This window comes from Mustela erminea, chromosome 16 (assembly GCF_009829155.1).
Source record: "Mustela erminea isolate mMusErm1 chromosome 16, mMusErm1.Pri, whole genome shotgun sequence".
NCBI lineage: Eukaryota > Metazoa > Chordata > Mammalia > Carnivora > Mustelidae > Mustela > Mustela erminea.
In genome coordinates, this window is record NC_045629.1 from 12,958,793 (window position 1) to 12,978,402 (window position 19,610).

General features: G+C 41.5%; 1 protein-coding gene across 3 annotated transcripts in view; it reads right to left on the reverse strand.

Moving 5' to 3' along the window:
* Positions 1 to 19,610, reverse strand: part of CA8 (carbonic anhydrase 8) — a 94,798-nt gene that overhangs the window by 18,282 nt on the left and 56,906 nt on the right. Inside the window, exons 8-9 of one of the 3 annotated variants that reach the window (XR_004279461.1) lie at positions 9,739 to 9,908; positions 465 to 546 (exon numbers count right to left, since the gene is read on the reverse strand). Coding sequence is in view for 2 of the 3 variants with exons in the window: in XM_032315482.1 (XP_032171373.1) it covers positions 9,774 to 9,908 (135 nt within the window). In the remaining variant the exon portion in view is untranslated. Of the gene's footprint in view, positions 1 to 153; positions 547 to 9,738; positions 9,909 to 19,610 lie in introns of those variants that run through there. The other 2 variants (XM_032315483.1, XM_032315482.1) reach the window with 2 other exon arrangements.

Here is a 19,610-nt window from a genome sequence, read left to right on the forward strand (position 1 = left end):
CCACAATCCCCAGTAAAAACCTAAGACCCCAAGCAACAATGAGACTCACTCTCCTGTCTCCTTTCCAAGTCTCCCAGATGCTCTGTCCATGTCTGCACTCACTCTAGGTCTTCAGTAAAATTTGTTCTCACTTCCTCATGGCTGGAGGTTGATTTCTATCCTGTACTAAGCCAAGGACTATGTTGGCTGGTCCTGCAGGACCCACTCTGGGTTCTCTGGGACCCAGCCAGCCTGCATCATTTGCATAACCCTTATTATCATAACCCTGTATTGCAGCAATATGTTACCGAAAACAGAAACATGCGTGTCCTTTTTTCCCAGAAGTCTCATTTCCGGGAAAATATCTAAAAGAGATAAGGAGCAAAGATATACAAGGATATACAAAGATATACTCATAACTTTCTACCCTTTGTTATTTGAAATGTGGTGTAGTGAAGGAGCTCCAGGTTTGCAGTTAAACCTACCTGGGTCTGAATCCTTGCTCTGTACTTTACTGGCTGTGACCATGACCCAAGTTACTCAACCTCCTTCAGCCTCGGTTTATCTCTAAAACATAAATCAAAACACAGGCCTCACAGGATTGTTGTGGGGATTAAATGAGATAAAATACAGCACCGTCTGAAATATAACAAACCACTCATTTCTTTTTCTTCCCACCACTCGCTAATCTGTATAATTTAGAATGAATACATAAACTTTAATCAGAACCCTAAGATAAATCATACAGCTTGGTAATTTCTACATTATTCTGCATCAGAGTATCATAAAACATTAAACTTAGCTTTTAAGGTTGTTCAGTAGTAAACCTACGTTATGATACTTTGACACTTTCTCAATCTCAATTAGCAGCAAACCAATTAACAAAACTTTTATACACTACAGTGAGTCACATTTTTCTTCTTTCTTCCCTAATCCCTGGTGTGTTGTAAGGGTGATTGAGTATCTAATTACTTCTTAATTGAATGCACATAATATACATTTTTCACTAGTTCAAGCTTAATGCTTTTAGTCCAGAAATCAAAGTCAATGAAATTAAGTTGAATTGGGATTTGGGCAACTGTTATAATGAAAGAAGGTTTGTATTATGTCTAATTATAAGTAAATGTGGATTTTAGCATTATTTCCTATGGACATATTTTAGGTACAGGAATGTGCCATAACTGACTAATTTAAATGATTAATAACATTGTTATTCTTATTTACAATCTTTTCTTCCTCATTACAGTGATTTTTATTGCTGGGACCCACTAAATATAATCATTCTTTAAAGAAAAGATACTATTAAAGAATCATTAGTTGTAGCAAAATCAGGATGATCATTCGTATCAGTGACTAGATGAGTTTCTCTGTAGCATAAAGGTTAAAGGAATTCTCACATGATGTTAACAGAAGAAAAAACATAAATTTGGAATATAATCAGTTAGATTCATAAAAAAATTTATTTATGGAAAAACATAAAAACATTACTATCAAAATGGCATTCCAAATTCAGTTACTATTTTACAGAGATACTATTTCATGAGAGGTCTCCCCCCTCACCCTTTTTGCATTATACAGGAGTAACAAAAAAAGTCTGAAGTAGATATTCCCCCAACAACAAAGATTTGTTTGCTTGTGTATAGATACGGGGAACAGCTATCTGAAATAATTGAGCTGAAGCCCTCCTCTGGCAGATGACTAGATTAAGTAACTTCTTCAGATCCAGTCAATACCAAGTTTCCAAGATGTCCTAAAAAGATTTTCTGTAGGGACGCCTGGGTGGCTCAGTTGGTTAAGCAGCTACCTTCGGCTCGGGTCATGATCCCAGCGTCCTGGGATTGAGTCCCGCATCGGGCTCCTTGCTCCGCGGGGAGCCTGCTTCTCCCTCTGACTCTGCCTTCCACTCTATCTGCCTGTGCTCACTCTCGCTCGCTCTCTCTCTGACAAATAAATTTAAAAAAAAAAAAAAAAAAAAGATTTTCTGTAAACAAGCCCTAAAGACCCTGATGAGTTTCTAACCATTAAAAGTACAACAAGAATTCAGAAATTTTGAAGGGGGTTAAAGTAGTGCTGTAATGGAAAATAGACCCATCCAAAACAATGTGGTTTTCCCGATTTAACAATTTATTTGGAGAATGTGTCATCTATCTAGTGGCCAGTTTCTTGATCAGAGAAATCTCCACCTTACCTAACAAATATATCAGATTCTGTCCCCAAGATACTGGGTATTGTCTAGATTATTTTATCTTTGCATGTTATCAAAACAAGTTTTAACTGGAATGCTTAATTAATTAAAACTGAAGTAGCCCCAAAATAAAGCAAACCTACACACACACACGCACATGCATCTCTAAGGCCTATATAGTTTAACAACTTTTTATGGCATATTTTTAGTAAAAATATTTTAAAATACATTCTCACCCTTTTGAGGGTCCTATCGATATCTATCTTTCTCTCACATGGTTTCTTCTCTAACTCACCCTTTCCCTTCTTCAGGAGACAACTTTCATCCCTAACAAAGAGGTCTGGGGTAATTTCCTCTTCACTGTCACACCGTAATGCTTTCCTCACCCTCATGCCATTTCATGTCCATGCTGATACTTCAGATTCCCTAGGTTTTGCTATATGTAAGCAATTTGGCTATATGTAAGCAATTTGCTATATAAAATCATCAGGACCTAACTATTACATAACAATATGAAAATATTAAAAGAGGACTCCCGTCATTCCATCACGCTTCCATATTTCCTGGCTAACTGCTAACACCTAGCTACAGATCAGAAGCTCTAATGCAGATAGGTTTTCCAAAGCCCATTTCCAGAAGACTCTGTACCTTAAGAGTGAACATTTCAATCAGGTGCCAGTAATAGTACCCTTCATTACGGATGGCAATAACCACCACTGACACCAAACTCCCAAGGGCAGGTCCTGCCAGTTAGTCACAGCACCCCTTCCCATTGTACTCAGAGGTGGATTCAGTCTTCTTTTCAACCACTGACACCTGACACACAAGTCTGACTGCACCACGTCCTCCAAGTCTTTTATTTGTAGCCATCTTTCTTTAATAATCCTATGGGAAGGGGTGCTCTTGTGACAGTCCAGGTAAGAAATGAGGCTAACTTCACGGGGTGTGATGTTGGGCATAGGGACACAGACACAGATTTGGGAGCTGTCAGAAGGCAAATCTGCAGAACTGGATAATAAATTGGAAATGGGAAGTGAGGTGAGGGAGAGAGGAGTCAAATATAACTCAGGTTTCTAAAAAAACTGTAAGAGAGCCAGCTCATAAATTCACTCTCGTACATACGGAGTTTAAGATGTCTTTGACACCTCCAAGAGAAGAGTCAGACAGACAGTTGGGCCTCCAGGACTAGAACTGACTAGAGAGACCTAGTCTGAGACTATAAATGCATGGGTCATGTGCAGCTGGTGCGAACAGAAACTGTAGGTTTGGAGACGTCGCCTACAAAGACAGCATGCCTCCTCACAGGCTGAGCTGTGAGGACTCCGACAGGAAGTGGCCTCCTGAAAAGTCTGGGTGCTGAGCTTTTATACCTCCCCAGCTCCAGAATGACCGCTTTCCTAAGTCTCTGTAAACTTCATCAGGAGAAAGAGAAACTCGAGAGAATGAACAGCAAATAAACAAGGAAACCAAAATGAGTGCCTCCTTATGAATACGGTTTTCTTAATAATTAGTCTCAGAGTGGAAAAATGGAGCTAAACATTCATCTGAGGAAATTACCAAAACAAGCATCCATGATGCATAAGAGAACATGTTTAGAGGAGATCACCTGGTCTCAGCAATTTTCTTACGAGAAATATATGCTCTAGGTTTAAAATCTTGAAACCTACTATATTTAAGGGATCAGAATATATGAATGTTCAACATACAAGTTGGCCCATGACTGCAAAATGTTCTCTTTTCTTCTTCCCAAACACAATTTTCTTTGAATTCATGAGCTGTGGCAGAGGGGTGGGGGGGACAAATCATTCTGCAATTTTTATCTACTACAAATCATTAAAATTTCTAAAACCTAAAAGGAAAAGGGATAAATATGGAAGTAGGGATTATTATCCTTGTTGAGTAATCTTGAAGAAATGCCTATACAGCTTTGATGCTTTTCATTCTTGGGTTAATAACAATTTTTATATCACATAATCAAAACATAATAGACAGGTTGAGCACCCTTGATATTTTGGCCTTTTCCTGAAATCATTTTGAAATCCTTTAGGAAATCCATTCCATTTTCAAGAAATTCTATATGATACAGTAAATAGAAAACAGCTATATCCATCGAGTTTTCATTTCTCACCTTAATGCTGTGCATCAAGTTAAATTATTAGAGTGAGGAAAAGTCCAAGTTCTATTGACTGAAAATATGGCTTTGAGCGTTCCATTTGTTCAGAAAGGATAAAAGCTTTTCCCTACTTGGCCATTCAGAATTGACACTCTCCCTTTCCCCTTGTAGGCCCCCTCCTTTTCTAGAAAGCCTTGTCCTTTTCTAAGGCTGTAATTTTTTTATGTTATAAAAGAGAACAGATAAGAAATTGATGCTTGTGATAGCATTATTAAAACTAAAAAGACAACATTATTAATTGCAAAAGTATACGGAGGGAAGAGTTCAACACAGTCAAGGATGGCTTCAAAGACCCAGAAAGAAAAATGAGGGCAGGCTTGACAAAGGGATCATTCAGAGTCCTTTGGCTGATAACCCTCTTTTTTCTGCTTCCTTTATTTTTTCCCTTAATTTACTTGAAGGCATACTTAGACTTCTTCCCCCTTAAAGTGGGGGGAAGAAAGGAAAGTATTTAAAGAGACTTGTGGCATTGGCTTTACGGATAATAAATAATTATAATTAAGTATAGTTACTATATACATGTGCAGCTTAAATATATCTGAGTTACAGGGGAAACAGACAAGTCTTTGAACAGTCATTAAAGCTTTAAATAATGGGCTAAAACTTCACGAAACAAACAGGCAAGTAATCATCTCATCAGAACTAAGTACCAATATTAAGATACCAAGAACAACAAGTAAACTAAACTAAACTTTGGTCTTGTTTTTTGTTTGTTATCATTAAGATTTGGTTCTCATACAGAAAATTCAATGGGTAAAGGATCATTTCATGGTCCCTGGCTCCCAGAAATCTGAACTAACACTGCAAACTAAGAATTTCCAGCACCTGGATGAGTTATGTGCTAGTTCTTTAAACAAGTATAAAAACCATGGTTCATACTTCTTAAATGGTAATATAAAAAGTCACAGATTATTCATGGAAATAATAAGTCTTGGTTATCAAAGCCCTCCAGATGTCTAGACATGTCATGAAAAAAAAAAAGTCATTTTAAGTCCAAAAACTAAAGTTATTTTAGTAAGACATAGCTAAAATAAATCTGAATTATTTTAAACATTTTTTTAGAGAACCACCAGAAAAAAAATTTTTTTTCCTTTTCAGTTCCAAGAGCTTAAATGAAACATTCATGCATTAAATTCAAAGTCTGACTGTCAAATCACTTCACTTTAATAAAAATTTGAATTACCTGCCTTAGGGCATTATTAAATATCAAATAAAAAGCACACATCCATAAGTCTGATTTCCCAATATAATTTTTATGTAGAACTATGACTAGATTTGTATTACACATTTCAAGATAAAAGGGTCAAAAATGTATTCATAGAAGGATGAAGTCAGAACTGGAGTTGCCCTTGAAAGAATTCCTGCACCACTCCTAGGAATTTGGGGGAAAGTAACCCCTTTAAGTAATCTCAGTCACCACAAAAAGGATGCCAATCCATCCTCCTTTTAAAAGAAATAGATCGTAATTAATTTAAAGCCTTCAAAAATTGTACATTATCTTCCTATCATATAAGGAATATGAAACATCTGAAATACACATAATGTCAGCAACATTTCAGTCTGTGTACACATGTGGGGGGAGATGAAAGAGTCATGGTTACTGAGATATTTAGAGAAAAGCACCTCTGGTCTAGGGTTAGATGTGGATCAAAAATTCAAGGTTATAATCTGATTTCATAAAATGTATCATTTACAGTTACTGATATTCAGAGAGTACACTAAACCTAGACTGGGGAAATTAATAAATTCACATGCACCAAACCTCCCTTCCCCTCCTGCCAGCCCACCTGTGCCTCCTCCTGGGGAAGCTGCTGGAAGTCCAACCACCTCCCTCTGCTCCAGTCTCCCACCTTCCCCCTCCTCTCGCCTCTCCTAGCAGCAGCCCCATTCTTCCTTAAATAATAAAGGCAAGTCACAACAATGCTAACCACCTCCGCCTCCCTTGCTATTACAGTCCAGAAATTGTCCCTTCTCATGAGAAAGACAGTTTCCACATTTGCTCAGGATTTCGTTGCCTTTCTTTTTTTAGTAATCCCTGCACCCAGGGGGAGGCTCAAACTCAAGATTCCCCAGATCAAGAGGCTCATGTTCTTCCAACTGAGCCAGGGAGCTGGCACCCAGACTTCGTCCCCTTTCAAGGCTTCAGAGACCTTCCTGCTAGGACAAGCCCCCCTGAGAAATGGCGTCTTCATTGCCTCCCATCTACTGGCTCATTACCCCAGCATACAGACAAGTGCCAGTAGCTTTTTGTTCAAAAAGTGTCCCACAATCCTTTCGCCCCCTCTGTCGCTGCAGCTTCCGCTCTTCTCCTACCCAGCTCATCGACAGCCGCCATGACACATGACCCCCCACCCTTCCCATTCAACTCAGGTCTGTGGCAACACGCATTCCCTCCTCGTCACACCACCCTCCCCTCCAGCTTGGGGACGCTCCCAGACCCCTGCCGCACAGTGGGTAAGAAAAGGGGCTCTGCCAGCCAGGGCTGCCTGGGTCCAATTTCCAGCTCTGCTGCTCAAAGACTGCATGATTTTGGCAGGTGATCTAACTTCTCCATGCTTCTGTGAGCTTTATCTATAAAGTCTCACATTAAATTTTGTGAACACTTAAATGAGACAGCCCTGTGCAGCATTAGAACATGAGACGTGTATGTATAACCTCATGCCAACGCCTCAATGACTCCCACATTCAGTTCAGACCTCCTTTGTGATCTCTGCTTTTGAAATCCCAGCGAGCTGCAGGAAGCGTCCACCACTGCCACTGACAAACATCTCTCATCCAAGGAGTTCCTACTCAACTCTTTAACTTTCCAAGAGTCTCTTCCAGCTTTCTTGTTGTCATTCAATGATGTCATTCATCCGTGTGCAGTTTCTGAAGCCCCCAAACCCCAGAAGTTATCTTTGATGTTTCCGGCTCTCTCCATCATCCCCTGATTTGTCAACTGGGTGTCACTTTCAGTGTCTACTAAACACACTTTAACTTCTCCCCATCTCCGCTGCTCCTCATCTAGCATCTGAGCTCTTTGTCTTTCCCCTCCACTACCCAGCAGACTTCTAAAATATCTCCCTACAGGCGCCTGGATGGCTTAGTGGGTTAAAGCCTCTGCCTTCAGCTTAGGTCATGATCTCAGAGTCCTGGGATCGAGCCCCACATCAGGCTCTCTGATCAGCAGGGAGCCTGCTTCCTCCTCTCTCTCTGCCTGCCTCTCTGCCTACTTCTGATCTCTGTCAAATAAATAAATAAAATCATAAAAAAAATAAAATAAAATATCTCCCTACTCCTGCCCCTGACCACCCATCATCCTGTATGTTCATTCAGCAGTTTCTGTGATCTATTGGAAATGTACATGGGGTACATTTTCTACTCAGGCCACTCCCCTGAGTAGAAGTCTTCGTGGGTTCTCAATGCATCAGCAGTAAAATAAAAATCCCTTAACGTGGCTGACAAGGCCTCCAAGATAAGAGCCCTGTCCCTTTGATTCCTACGCCCCAGACTCACAGGGCCCTCCTATGTACCTCAATGCATCAAATTCTTTTTTTTTTTTAAATGCAATCAAATTTTTACCTCCTCCACAGGAAGTAGCTCCTCAGGGCCTTTGCAAAAGATACTCCCTCTACCTGAAATCTCCTCTTCTGCACTTTGTTATTGTTCTCATTTATGGATTCATTACAAAGTGTAGTCATATGTTTTTTGAAATATTTATTTTTCCACCATCAGGCTCCTGACATGTGATTCTAAGTTTTCTGGGAGCAGAGACGTCTGTTCTTCTGACCTCTGCATACCCAGAACCAATCATACATGATCTTTGATCAAATAAAATTTGAATTCTTTAGTCCCTCCAACATAAGGCTTAGCTTAAAGCACTCTTTGGATGTTCTTGTATGTTACCCCATAGGATTTACTGAAAGTCCCTTCTCAGTCCTACCAGAGCAACTTTGCCTGGCTCTCACCATCTCCAAAATAGGAAGAGGATGAACCATACCAGCTAAGTCAGAAACGGAGAGTCCGGGAATGACTGGCACGTGTGTAGCTCTAAAGAATCGCTAATTGGCCAACAGACATTCAAGACACAAAGTGTTATGTGGCCTCATGGATTCAGAGCAAAATAAACATGGTTCAACCCTTCAGTCTGACTGTAACCCAGAAAGTTAAAAAACACACAAACAGCTAAATGGGAGAAAGGATATGAATAAAGAAGTACAATTTAAGGGAGGAGCAGAGAATTCATGCTGAGAACAGGATTTGGGCTGAGCCTGCAGGGAGCTCGGATTTCAACAGGCAATAGGAGCGGTGGGAAGGACTGTAGGAGCAAAGCACATTCCCATAAGAAAAAAGACAATCTGGATGAACTACTGGGTATATATGGTATAGTAGTAACAGAGAGGCAAAAAAAATGGATTGAGGAACACATGGACAAAATGGTCACTTTTTAAAAGTCTAATGTCAGCTGTCTAGCTCAAGACCCTGTTGACTTCCTGAAACCAGAGATTTCATCTGTTCATCTGTGACTCTGTCTATACTGTTCTGCTCCCACAGTATGTGAGCTTATACTCACCAAGGTTCATTAAACCAAGTCCAAGCTCTGCCCTGCTCACCTACGTAACTTCCAGCAGATGCTCTCCTCTTGTGAGAAACAGTGGTTGGCCAGCCACATGCCCTGACCTATGTACACACTCTTGGGAAATTGACAAGGTAAAGAAATAATCCAGTATATAGGCATCTACGTGTATTTGATCTTTCCCATGTCTGTGATGTTTTATTTTGTTAGTTCTTTGGGAATAAGGTATACATATATTGAATCCAACATATGAAAATGCATAGATTATATTTCAGTCCATAAAGAAGTATACCATATTCATATACCTAAGAAGTGCTTCCTGATCTATCAAATAAAAGCACTTCCACAGGACAAGGGTTTTCATGCACACCAGATCTGCCCTCTCCTACCCCGACAGAGGATCCCATCTGCATTAGACAAGGGTCAGGTCTGAGGCTCACATATCCCCCCGGTGGCTCCCTGTATGTTCCTCAGTCATCGGGAGGTAACTGCTACCATTTCAAGAGTGAAGCATAGGGAGCCCTAAAAAGGAATTTACCTCTTTGCCTTGAATAAAGACAGACTGCTTCTCTGCCGTGGGGCTCCTTACCTGAGGAAGGCCAGGATTAAACCAAAATGGGAATTAAAGGCTGCTCTGGTGGGAAAATGCAAGGACTGGAGGTTCTTTTTCAACACTGCACGAAATTTTTAAAGCCACCTGACTTGTGATTAACAGGGATTGAGAATGCGTCCTCACTTGTATCAAAACAAAGGGCACGCATACTGCTAAACTATCAGGATCGCTGTGAGGATGACTCTGGTTTATGGAACTGGAAGCCCCATTTTGCTTACTTAATCTGCACATACCCTGATGAAGACCGTCTTGTTCCTCTTCTCTTTGGCTACTGAAATGCAGCTCTAATGACTCTGTCACTAAGTGGCTGAGTGGGTCTAAAATTGTCTCCCAAAATCCCATCACAGCCTTCCACAAGCTCTGCCCCCTTCACGTGTGTCCTCAGCCTTCGAAATTCTTCGATCTGAAAACAGAAACGGAACAAAACAGATGGATTATTTACTAGACGCGGACGAGACTGGAGATTCCTCAGTGACTTAATATACACATAAATTACAACAGTTTGTACAAAGAAAACAAAAATTATTCTTCAAGAAAAGTAGGACGGACTTAATCCTTCCAAACCTAAGACATTAGCCATCCCTGCTGCACGAGAAATGGAGGCAGCAGAAAGAGAGATAGTAAGGTCTCCAGACACCCCCAGTAGTCACAGAAACCTGCTAGATTTGTTCAGGTCAAAATGCAATACTCCTCTCTCAAAAAGCTCTCATGCCTGTCTGTAACACAGTAAAGGAGAGGCAAACAAAGGAGTAAGTGTTCCAAGCATAGCTTCAATTAATGAAATCTAGTATTACTGCATGCTAACACCGAATCGATGTCAGATTTATCAGATGGACATGCCTTTTATCACACAACCCTCTCTGCTGCCCTTCTAGCTTTTTGGAGAACCCTGGTCCAGTGAAAACCTCTGAATTTCCAAAAAATGTAAGCCCAGCTTCCTCCCTTAGCCATATCAATTTTCACATTCATTTCCTTTCTCAGGTGGCCTTCTCAGATCCCATGGATTCTCATTACATGTTAAGAGATTCCCAGAGTCCCAAGGGTCAGTTTCTCCGATCTGACAGGTCTGCGCCTCCTAAGAACCCATATCCTGCCAGGACCCTCTAAGCAGTTGCTGACCAACAAGCAAATGTGATGAACATTCACCAGACTCATTCCCATCAGTCGATTTATCTACAGGTATCATCATCTGCCATTTCGCTAAATGCCACAGAGTCACATCATACAGTTTTCATTCCTTTCACAAAAGAGGAAACTGACAGACTGAGAGTGTGTCCACGTTAGCTGGGTCAGACAAGTCCAAGTCCGCCCGCTCTTCCCCCAGGTCCAGTGCCAACTCTTCAGAAATTCCCATCAACCCGGTATCACCTCTGTCCTCCATGTATCACAAGATATGGAACAAATGTGCTTTCAGTAGCATCAATCCCCCAAAAGTCCACCAGGTGTCTATCACAGGGCTCTATCTACAGAAGTTCTTCCCACAACACAGCCACAGAATTCTGCCACTCGTGAACTAAAATGAAATGAAGGAGATCCATCAATTCGGGGGTTCGAATAAAAGTCTAGAAGCCCCTAGAGACTTTAGGGGCTCATGAAAACCCTCAATGATATGGAACATTTTACATGTGCATTTCCTAAGAAGAGGTTCCTGGGCCCGAAAAGAATGGACTTTCCCAGGATTCTAATATTCCAACTATTTATATATGTGTTGGGAAACAGAGCTAAGGGAGAAGGAAGTCACTTCTTACATCAGAACGCAAGTCAGAAGTCTAACCTCTAAGATCTTACTTTCTCATGTCTCCAAATGCTTTCCCTACATGTTGATTTCCCCACATGGGGTAAGACTGACCCACCTGGTACTGTCCTGTTTGTTTGCTTTTTTATCATACCTACTCGCTGCCCTTCTACAGAAGTGCCAGTGACATAAGCAATTAATGGTTTAATCTACACTTTGGTTTCTCCCCAGACCTTCTTGGAATCTTAGGTTCGGAATACGGGCATCACCTATTGTTTGCTGCACTTGGAAAACTTCCAGAGCCAAGGCTGCACTGAGAATTCCCTGTCATTATTTGTGGCATGTATTTTACTAGGTTTTCTCTAAGCGTGGAGTTGAAAGGAACCTAGTCAGGCTTTTTCAACAGGAAATTATGGAGGTGAAGGCTGTTGGGCTGTGCATCAAAAGCCTAGTTCAGGAGTTCCTGGGTGGCTCAGTCATTAAGCATCCGCCTTCAGCTCAGGTCATGATCTCGGGGTCCTGGGACTGAGTCCCACATCGGGCTCCCTGCTCAGCGGGGAGCCTGCATCTCCCTCGTCCACTTTCCCTGCTTGTGCTCTCTCTCTCTCTCTGATAAAGATAAATCTTTTTTAAAAAATAAAATAAAAAATTTTAAAATTTTATTTTATTTATTTTTTTTTTTTGAAGATTTTTTCTTTATTTATCTGACAGAGATCACAAGTAGGCAGAGAGGCAGGCAGAGAGAGAGGAGGAAGCAGGCTCCCTGCAGAGCAGAAAGCCCGATGTGGGGCTCGATCCCAGGACCCTGGGATCATGACCTGAGCCGAAGGCAGAGGCTTAACCCACTGAGCCACCCAGGTGCCCCCAAAAAATTTTAAAATTTTAAAACAGCCCAGTTCACACCCTGGCTCTGACACCGAAGAACCAAAGCGGCCAGACTACATCACCTCTTTAAGCTTCCGTTCTCACGTGGACGTGAGGGACGACGACAGCAGCATTTGCAAGGACAATGCAGGAGCGAGATAATCCGTGAGAATCACTGAGCATACTCCTACAGCACACACAACTGTTCAGCAGATACTGGCACTTCTTTTGAAGTCAAACCTTTAGCATCTTGAGATAAATATTTAGCTACAATTTTCTGTGCAAAAAGTAGACTGGAAATAATAAACCAACAGACTGCAAAAACACAACGTCCTGCCTTCTCACAGCCTCTTCACATGTAATCACACATAATGGTAGCAACTAGAATCCACACACCAGGCACGGGGTCACCAGTGAGGAACAAGGACTAGAAAGTGCCCTGCCTAAGCATAGTTTAAGAAAGACTCCATTTCTGATTGACTTTGAAGCTTATTTGAAAGCTAGGTTAATTTTATATTTACATATTCTGAACCGAAGATAAATCTTTCAAGCCCCAGACCTCAGCCTGAAGCAAATTCTGTGAAAACAGCTTCTTCTAGAACAGACGATCAGAATCCACAGCCAGCCAGTCTCAAATCACTGCATTCTTGGAGAGAACTATTTCACAAGAAATGTTTTTCTCTGATCATAGCAATACTTTGAAGACTTCAAACATCAATAGAGATCGAGGGGAAAACATGTCTTTCTGAAATGCCAATTTTTTCTGAAGTAACCACCCCTCAAAACCCTTAGTCACTTCAAATGGTTTCAAGCGCGTACCGCGTTATCTCCCACTGAAAAGAGAGAGAGAGAGTGAGAAAGGAGCGGAATAATATTTCAGGATAAAAGTCTGTGATGAAATTCAAATGTCAGGGCAGTACAGAGACTATCACTATCACACACATCAGTAGGGATGACTTCGTCAATTTTTAATGCTACTCTACTTAAACATGGCTATCGGTTTTTAACCAATTTAAAAGAGAGGGAGACAGGACAGAGACCCAAGCTTCAGGGAGAAATGCTCGTCTTCTGAAGGTAACAGAGTTGAATAGCTATTCTCTGAATCGGCCGTGCACTCTACTTAGTCTAAAGCATTGACTCCAACCTTCACTGACTCATGAACCACATTATTCACTCAAAGTTCAGCTTTAAAACCTCTTTCTTTAAGAGTGCATTCAAAGTGCTAATTTACAGGGCTTGTGGTTTGGCATTAATTATTTTTAAAGATTCCCAAGATCCTGTGAATATCCTCTAACAGACGTCTTTTTACTTGCATCTCTGTTACCATGTTTAAAGAGAAAAGAACACATAAAAGTCAACATTCTCATCTGGTTTTCTTTTCTGGCCAAGCAATGACACTGCATGAATTAGTGTAATATAATTCCTTATGGCAGCAATCAAGTTAAGAGTCAAAAGCCAGCTCTACCTAAATAGTCCATAAATATGTACATAAATTGAGATTATGTCATTGATAGGACTCTCCACCTTTCACGTACTCGGTCTAATTGTTTTTGTTTATTTACTTTTCCTCAACCCACTATCTACTTTTTTCTAAAATCATTGCTTTTTTTTTTTAAGACTTCTCATCCATAAATCAACTCATCTGTCACAGACTCTACTTAGTCTCATTTTTCTCATTTTTCTGAGGAAGAGCTCAGAGAAGAGCCCAGTAAAACTGATGCCAACTTTCCCTTATTCCAATACCCAGTCCTGGTCTCTGCCACAGTCTTCCCATCTTCATCTGAGGAAAGTTACTGATGAGCTACACATACGCAAACTCAGTCAAGAATTACAGTCTAGAGTTCATGACCACAGAGGAAGCGCTCTCTATCACGGAAGACACTGAGGAAATACATCCAAAATTCCCCACAAGTGCCTAAAAAACACTCATTTTAAGAAAGGGAAGAGGGAGCATCCCAAGAGAGAGAACCTAGAGCTGTATTCTCACAGTGTGGCCACTGAGCATCCGAAATGCAGCTGGTCTGCCCTGAGGCGTGCTGGAAATGCAGGACACACACTGGAAGTCAGACTTACAGTGAAGTAATCGTGTAAAAAAATCCCATCCATGCTTTTTTTTTTATTCGTTATATGTTAAAATGGTATTTGGGGTACACTGGGTTAAAATATACTATTTAAATTCATTTCAACTATTTATATTTAGACTGTTTTATTGTGACCCCTAGAAATTTTAGTCTTATATATGTGGCTCCTCACATGGTGTTTCCACAGGATAGTCAACACTTCTCTCAAGAAACTCCATATTCTGATGTGAGAATGTGATTCTAAATTACACATGGAGGTAAATGCCAGTAGACAAGAAACAGGTGTCCTCAAAGTGTGCTTCCTAGGATAAGTTCCTGCCCCAGTCCTACTGGATCAGCAACTCCGCGGTGGGGCCCAGCAATCTGTGCTCGAACAAGCCCACCCAAGTTTGGGAATTGTGGATAACAGAAGACAATTCACAACAAATGTCCCCAATTACTTGAAACTGTTTTTCATGACCATGCGGTGATTCCACAGCAACTGGGGTCTTTAGGGTTACCAGCCCCTCAGAACCGATGTGGGGATCACACAGACAAGAAAGACCCTGCTGCTGAGTCCTGGCCCTAAACAGACCTCACTGGTCTCCCAGGACCAGGAGGGCTCTCAGATCCCTCTGGTCAAGCACACACCATATCCTGACTAGGGCTGTCGGGGCGAGGAAGAGTTCTGCTTCTTGATCTCTAGGAAATATGTAACAGGGAAGGATGGAGAAGGGGCAAAACTGAGAAGAAAAGAAAATTAAAAGTGGTTTTCTAAGTTCTAACAGACATATATTCACACAGTGAGAAACAGTAAACACATTCACGTCCCTTTGCTTCACTAGTGTTACTGAAGTTGAAAGAGAAAGAAACAAAAACAGGCACATCTAACTGAAGAAAGCAGATAAACTAAGAAGTCAGAATAGATGAGTAAGCGGGAAACAGAGAAAGTCAGAAAAGGAGAGTAAAACTTAATCATTTCTCTGTGCATACTTGCACACATGCCATTATAGTATCATTTCTGACTACTGTTCACATTTTAATGTCACTGGAAATCAGGATGGGTCTTACAATTTGCTGACAGATTTGATGAAATTTGGCATGTTTTATTCTGTTCTTGGAATCTCATCTCCAAACATAACCGTTCAGCTGAAAAAATTATTTCCTTCAGCTTCCTAATGCTTAGACCACTATTTACTGCCAAGTAATTGAACATTCTAGATCATAGCAAAATCAAAGAAAATTACATACCATCCAATTGCATGTCTTTTCCCCTCGCATATGGTATGCTAACCAAGAATAAGATGAAAAAATTCAACTGAGCAGAGGCTTCCAGTTGTTTACTCTAGAATTCCAAGTACCCCTGAGCATGTGAGTGTTCCATGATGGGCTTAACGGTCAACACTACAAGTCAACAGAAGATGACTCCTCCTTAACTGAACTGCTGTGCACTTCATTAGAAACTATATGATTTGGGGGTGCCCGGGTAGCTCAGTGGTTAAAGCCTCTGCCTTCAGCTCAGGTCATGATCTCAGGGTCCTGGGATCAAGCCCCACATTGGGCTCTCTGCTCAGCAGGGAGCCTGCTTCCTCCTCTCTCTCTTCTCTCTCTGCCTGCCTCTCTGCCTACTCTGTCAAATAATTAATTGTTTAAAAAACTTAAAAACTACGATGATTTGGAGCCTTTTCTTTAATGTGGCTAGTGCAGACACTCTTATCCTATGGCATATGGTACACTGCAAGATACCAATCATTTCTGTAATAAGACCCAACAGCCTAATCTACATACGTTAACCCTGGAATGTGAAAGGAAACATTTTTTCTTCAATACGAAGTTTTATATTTCCCAACAGACTCAGCTATGCAAAGACCCTACCTACTATTTTCCAGTTCCTTTCAGTGTTTTATACACAAATAATATTTTATAATCCCTCCCTTTGTTGTCTCTGTTCCTCTTTAAAGTTAATAATACAAGACGTCTCAATTTTTCTTGGTCTAAATTTTAGAATCCCACCTCTCTCTTTGGTCCCTCTCATTTTTACTGCCTTCTCTGGACTTTTTCTTTTTCTGCCCTGCTTTCTCTGAAGTTATATGAGCAGCAACAATGAAACATTTGGGCCAAGAGAAAACTAATTTATATTCTCCTAAAATTGTAATTTTTTTCCAAATTGTTGTAAGTTGCATTTTGTGTGTGTGTGTGTGTGTGTACATTTTAACACCGCTGCCGTCTGAAAAGATGCTATAATGGATATTTGTGCTAATAGTACCTATATCTTTTTTCTTAAAAAGCTGCTGCTAATTGCAAAGTCGTGTATTTTCAAGAGCAGTTGATGTTATTCCTTCCAATACACATCCCTTTGGCTTTGGCTCCCAATTAGGAGGATATGGCTTTTCCCAACAATCGAGGAACATGACTTGGTGTGTTAGGGTTATTAGAGTCTTTTACTGGCCTTACCCAAAGGGACAATAGAAAGCAAGGTTCCCTTTGACGCTAGCCAGACGCAAACGCAGACACAGTGATTTCTCTCTGAATTTTGGCATAACATGCTAGTCAACAGGGGAGTAAAACATTATGGCTCACATTTACAGAACATCAGTTAACATTCAGAGTAAAGCTCAATAATAACATTCCCAAGAATTAACAGCCTAGCAAGGGAATCCTTAATGGAATTCCAAGAGGAATTGAGAATGTTCTCTTTTGTGGCTCAACAAGGTTAATCCCAGCTAACTTCCAATAAACAGAAATTTATTGTGGTGATAAAATTTTATTTTTCACTAAAAGGTTTGATCTATTTTTAGAAAAATACCCCTAAACAAAGCAATGCTGAACAAATGGGACTGTAGACTCAGGTTCTTCTAGTTCCTCGCAATGCCTGAGATCTCTCCTTGTGGCTCAATCCAATTAATACTTTTCTACCCATCATTTAATGTATGTGCAGAATCTGATACTTTTCATCTTTCCACGCCCTTCTTTTTTAAAAAAAAATATATATATATATATTTATTTATTTATTTGACAGACAGAGATCACAAGTAGGCAGAGAGGCAGGCAGAGAGAGAGGAGGGAGCACGTTCCCTGCTGAGCAGAGAGCCCAATGTGGGGCTTGATCCCAGAACCGTGGGATCATGACCTGAGCCGAAGGCAGCGGCTTTAACCCACGGAGGCACCCAGGCGCCCCTCCACTCCCTTCTTCTTAAAACTCACACCTTCTGTGGCTTCCCATCAACCTCCTGACTCTTCCCACCCCTTGAGTCAGGTGGTGGGGACAACTCTCCCAATGCATGCCCTTATCAGCTGCCACTCCCCAAGCTCCGCATGATTTCTTTTCTCTCCCTAAAGGATCTCCTTCCTCTTCTCCACGTATGGCTTCAACCATCACCTATGAAGTACACCGCTTTCTTGGGACGTCTCAAAGGCATCCTCAAACTCTCAGCAGTCACAACCATAAACTCCTAATACTCTCCATAAAGCCTACTCTTCCATTTTTATTCCCTGTCATGAAGAGCCACACTACACACTCGCCAGTCACTCCAGCCAAAATCCAGGGAGTAATATGCAGGTTTGCCCTCCCTGAAAATCCTATGTCTTCAGTCACCAATTCTACGGATTCTACTGCCTTTTTGTTTCTAAAGCCATTCCTCTCCTTTCATCCCACTGTCACAATTTTTTTTTAAAGATTTTATTTATTTAATTGACAGAGATCACAAGTAGGCAGAGAGGCAGGCAGAGAGAGAGGAGGAAGCAGGCTCCCTGCTGAGCAGAGAGCCAAATGCAGGGCTCCATCCCAGGACCCTGGGATCATGACCTGAGCTGAAGGCAGCGGCTTAACCCACTGAGCCACCCACGTGCCCCAGAAATTACTGTTCTTTAAATGTGAGCATGTCTGCCTTTCCCCCTGCATGGTGAACCCCTTGAGGTCAGAACTATGTCTTATCATTCTTCCATTTTCTGTGCCTACTACAGCACCTGGAATACAGAAAATGCCAAATTACCAAATTAATCAATGAATGCATGAATTAGTGAATAAATTATTCACCTTTTCTCAAAGGAGAAATTCCACATGCTAACATCTGCCTATGAAAAGGGTAAAGGAAGACAGGGCTATGGCAACACATTTTATCAGTAACTGCTTGTTAATAGTGTCAGGGACACGTAAAGGTCAGTGAATGAATCCCCAGCAAAACATACTGCGTATCCAGCCTCAGTGTTTTGAAACTTGGTCATCTAAGAACTTGTGCTCCTTGCTACAACAATGAGGAAGTGTATATCATTGTCCTAAAACAAAAGTGCAGGAAATGTAAATGCAGGGGGGTGTTTGATCTTTGATATACGTCATTCCCAGAACGATCACAACTCTGAGCCAGCCCAGCTTAGGCTGAGGCTGCAGTCTCACTCTTACCTGGTTGGGGGGCTAACAACAAGCATGACCTTCACCCGTCCACCGGCTCATCCCAAACCTTCTTCCCTGCTTTGGAAATGAGATGTCAGCAAGAGAAGTGACTTGGATGAACTGGATAGCACATGGAGACTACTAAGGCCCATGGGACCCTACCAGCCTTGAAGAGTTCTCTTATAAAAAAAAGTTCTCTTATAAATGTTTTCTCAAGAGGGGCACCTGGGTGGCTCAGTGGGTTAAAGTCTCTGCCTTCAGCTCAGGTCATGATCCCAGGGTCCTGGGATTGAGCCCCACATCAGGCTCTCTGCTCAGCGGGGAGCCTGCTTCCTCCCCTCTTTCTGCCTGCCTCTCTGCCTACTTGTGTCAAATAAATAAATAAAATCTTTAAAAAAAAAAAAAAAAAGCTTTCTCAGGAAAACCTCCCAAGAGACTATTTCTCCCATCTTCTCCACTCTTCCTTTCCCAAACTCTTTCCTTGGGTATCTCATTCGTCCCTTGGCTCCTTGTCTTATGACAAAGATCCCTAAATCTGTGTGGCCACTTCAGCCTCAGATGGTCTTATTCTGTATTACAGTCAGATGAAATAAAACTCCTCCAACTGAAAACACAAAACATGGGCCAAAAAGGCAGAAACCTTCTCTAGTACCGTGAGATTTTCTTGTCAAGGTCTGATATAGAAAGAGGATCTCAAAGGAGTTGTGACGTCATGAAGGGCAGGAGTTGAAAGGGGACAGTGGTTAAGCACCCATCACTGATCATCACCTGGAACTGTGCTGGATCCCCCAACCAGCCAGTGGCATCTGGGCCCGCTTCTGTAAGGTATGGTTATCTGCCGCGCCCACCCTACTTAAATTCTCCCAGGCATCTGTCACTATTAATGTCCCTCCTCCATGTGTGGGCCGATTCTCTCTCCCATCCTGCATCCCAGGAAGTCACTCCCTCTCCAGTGTCCGTAAGTCCTTCTTAGCCCCCTGCATGAAGCCATCTCCAGCTGCACTGAGGTTTGGCAGTCAGCTGGCCCTCTCTCACCTCCTCCTCAACTTGAGCTCA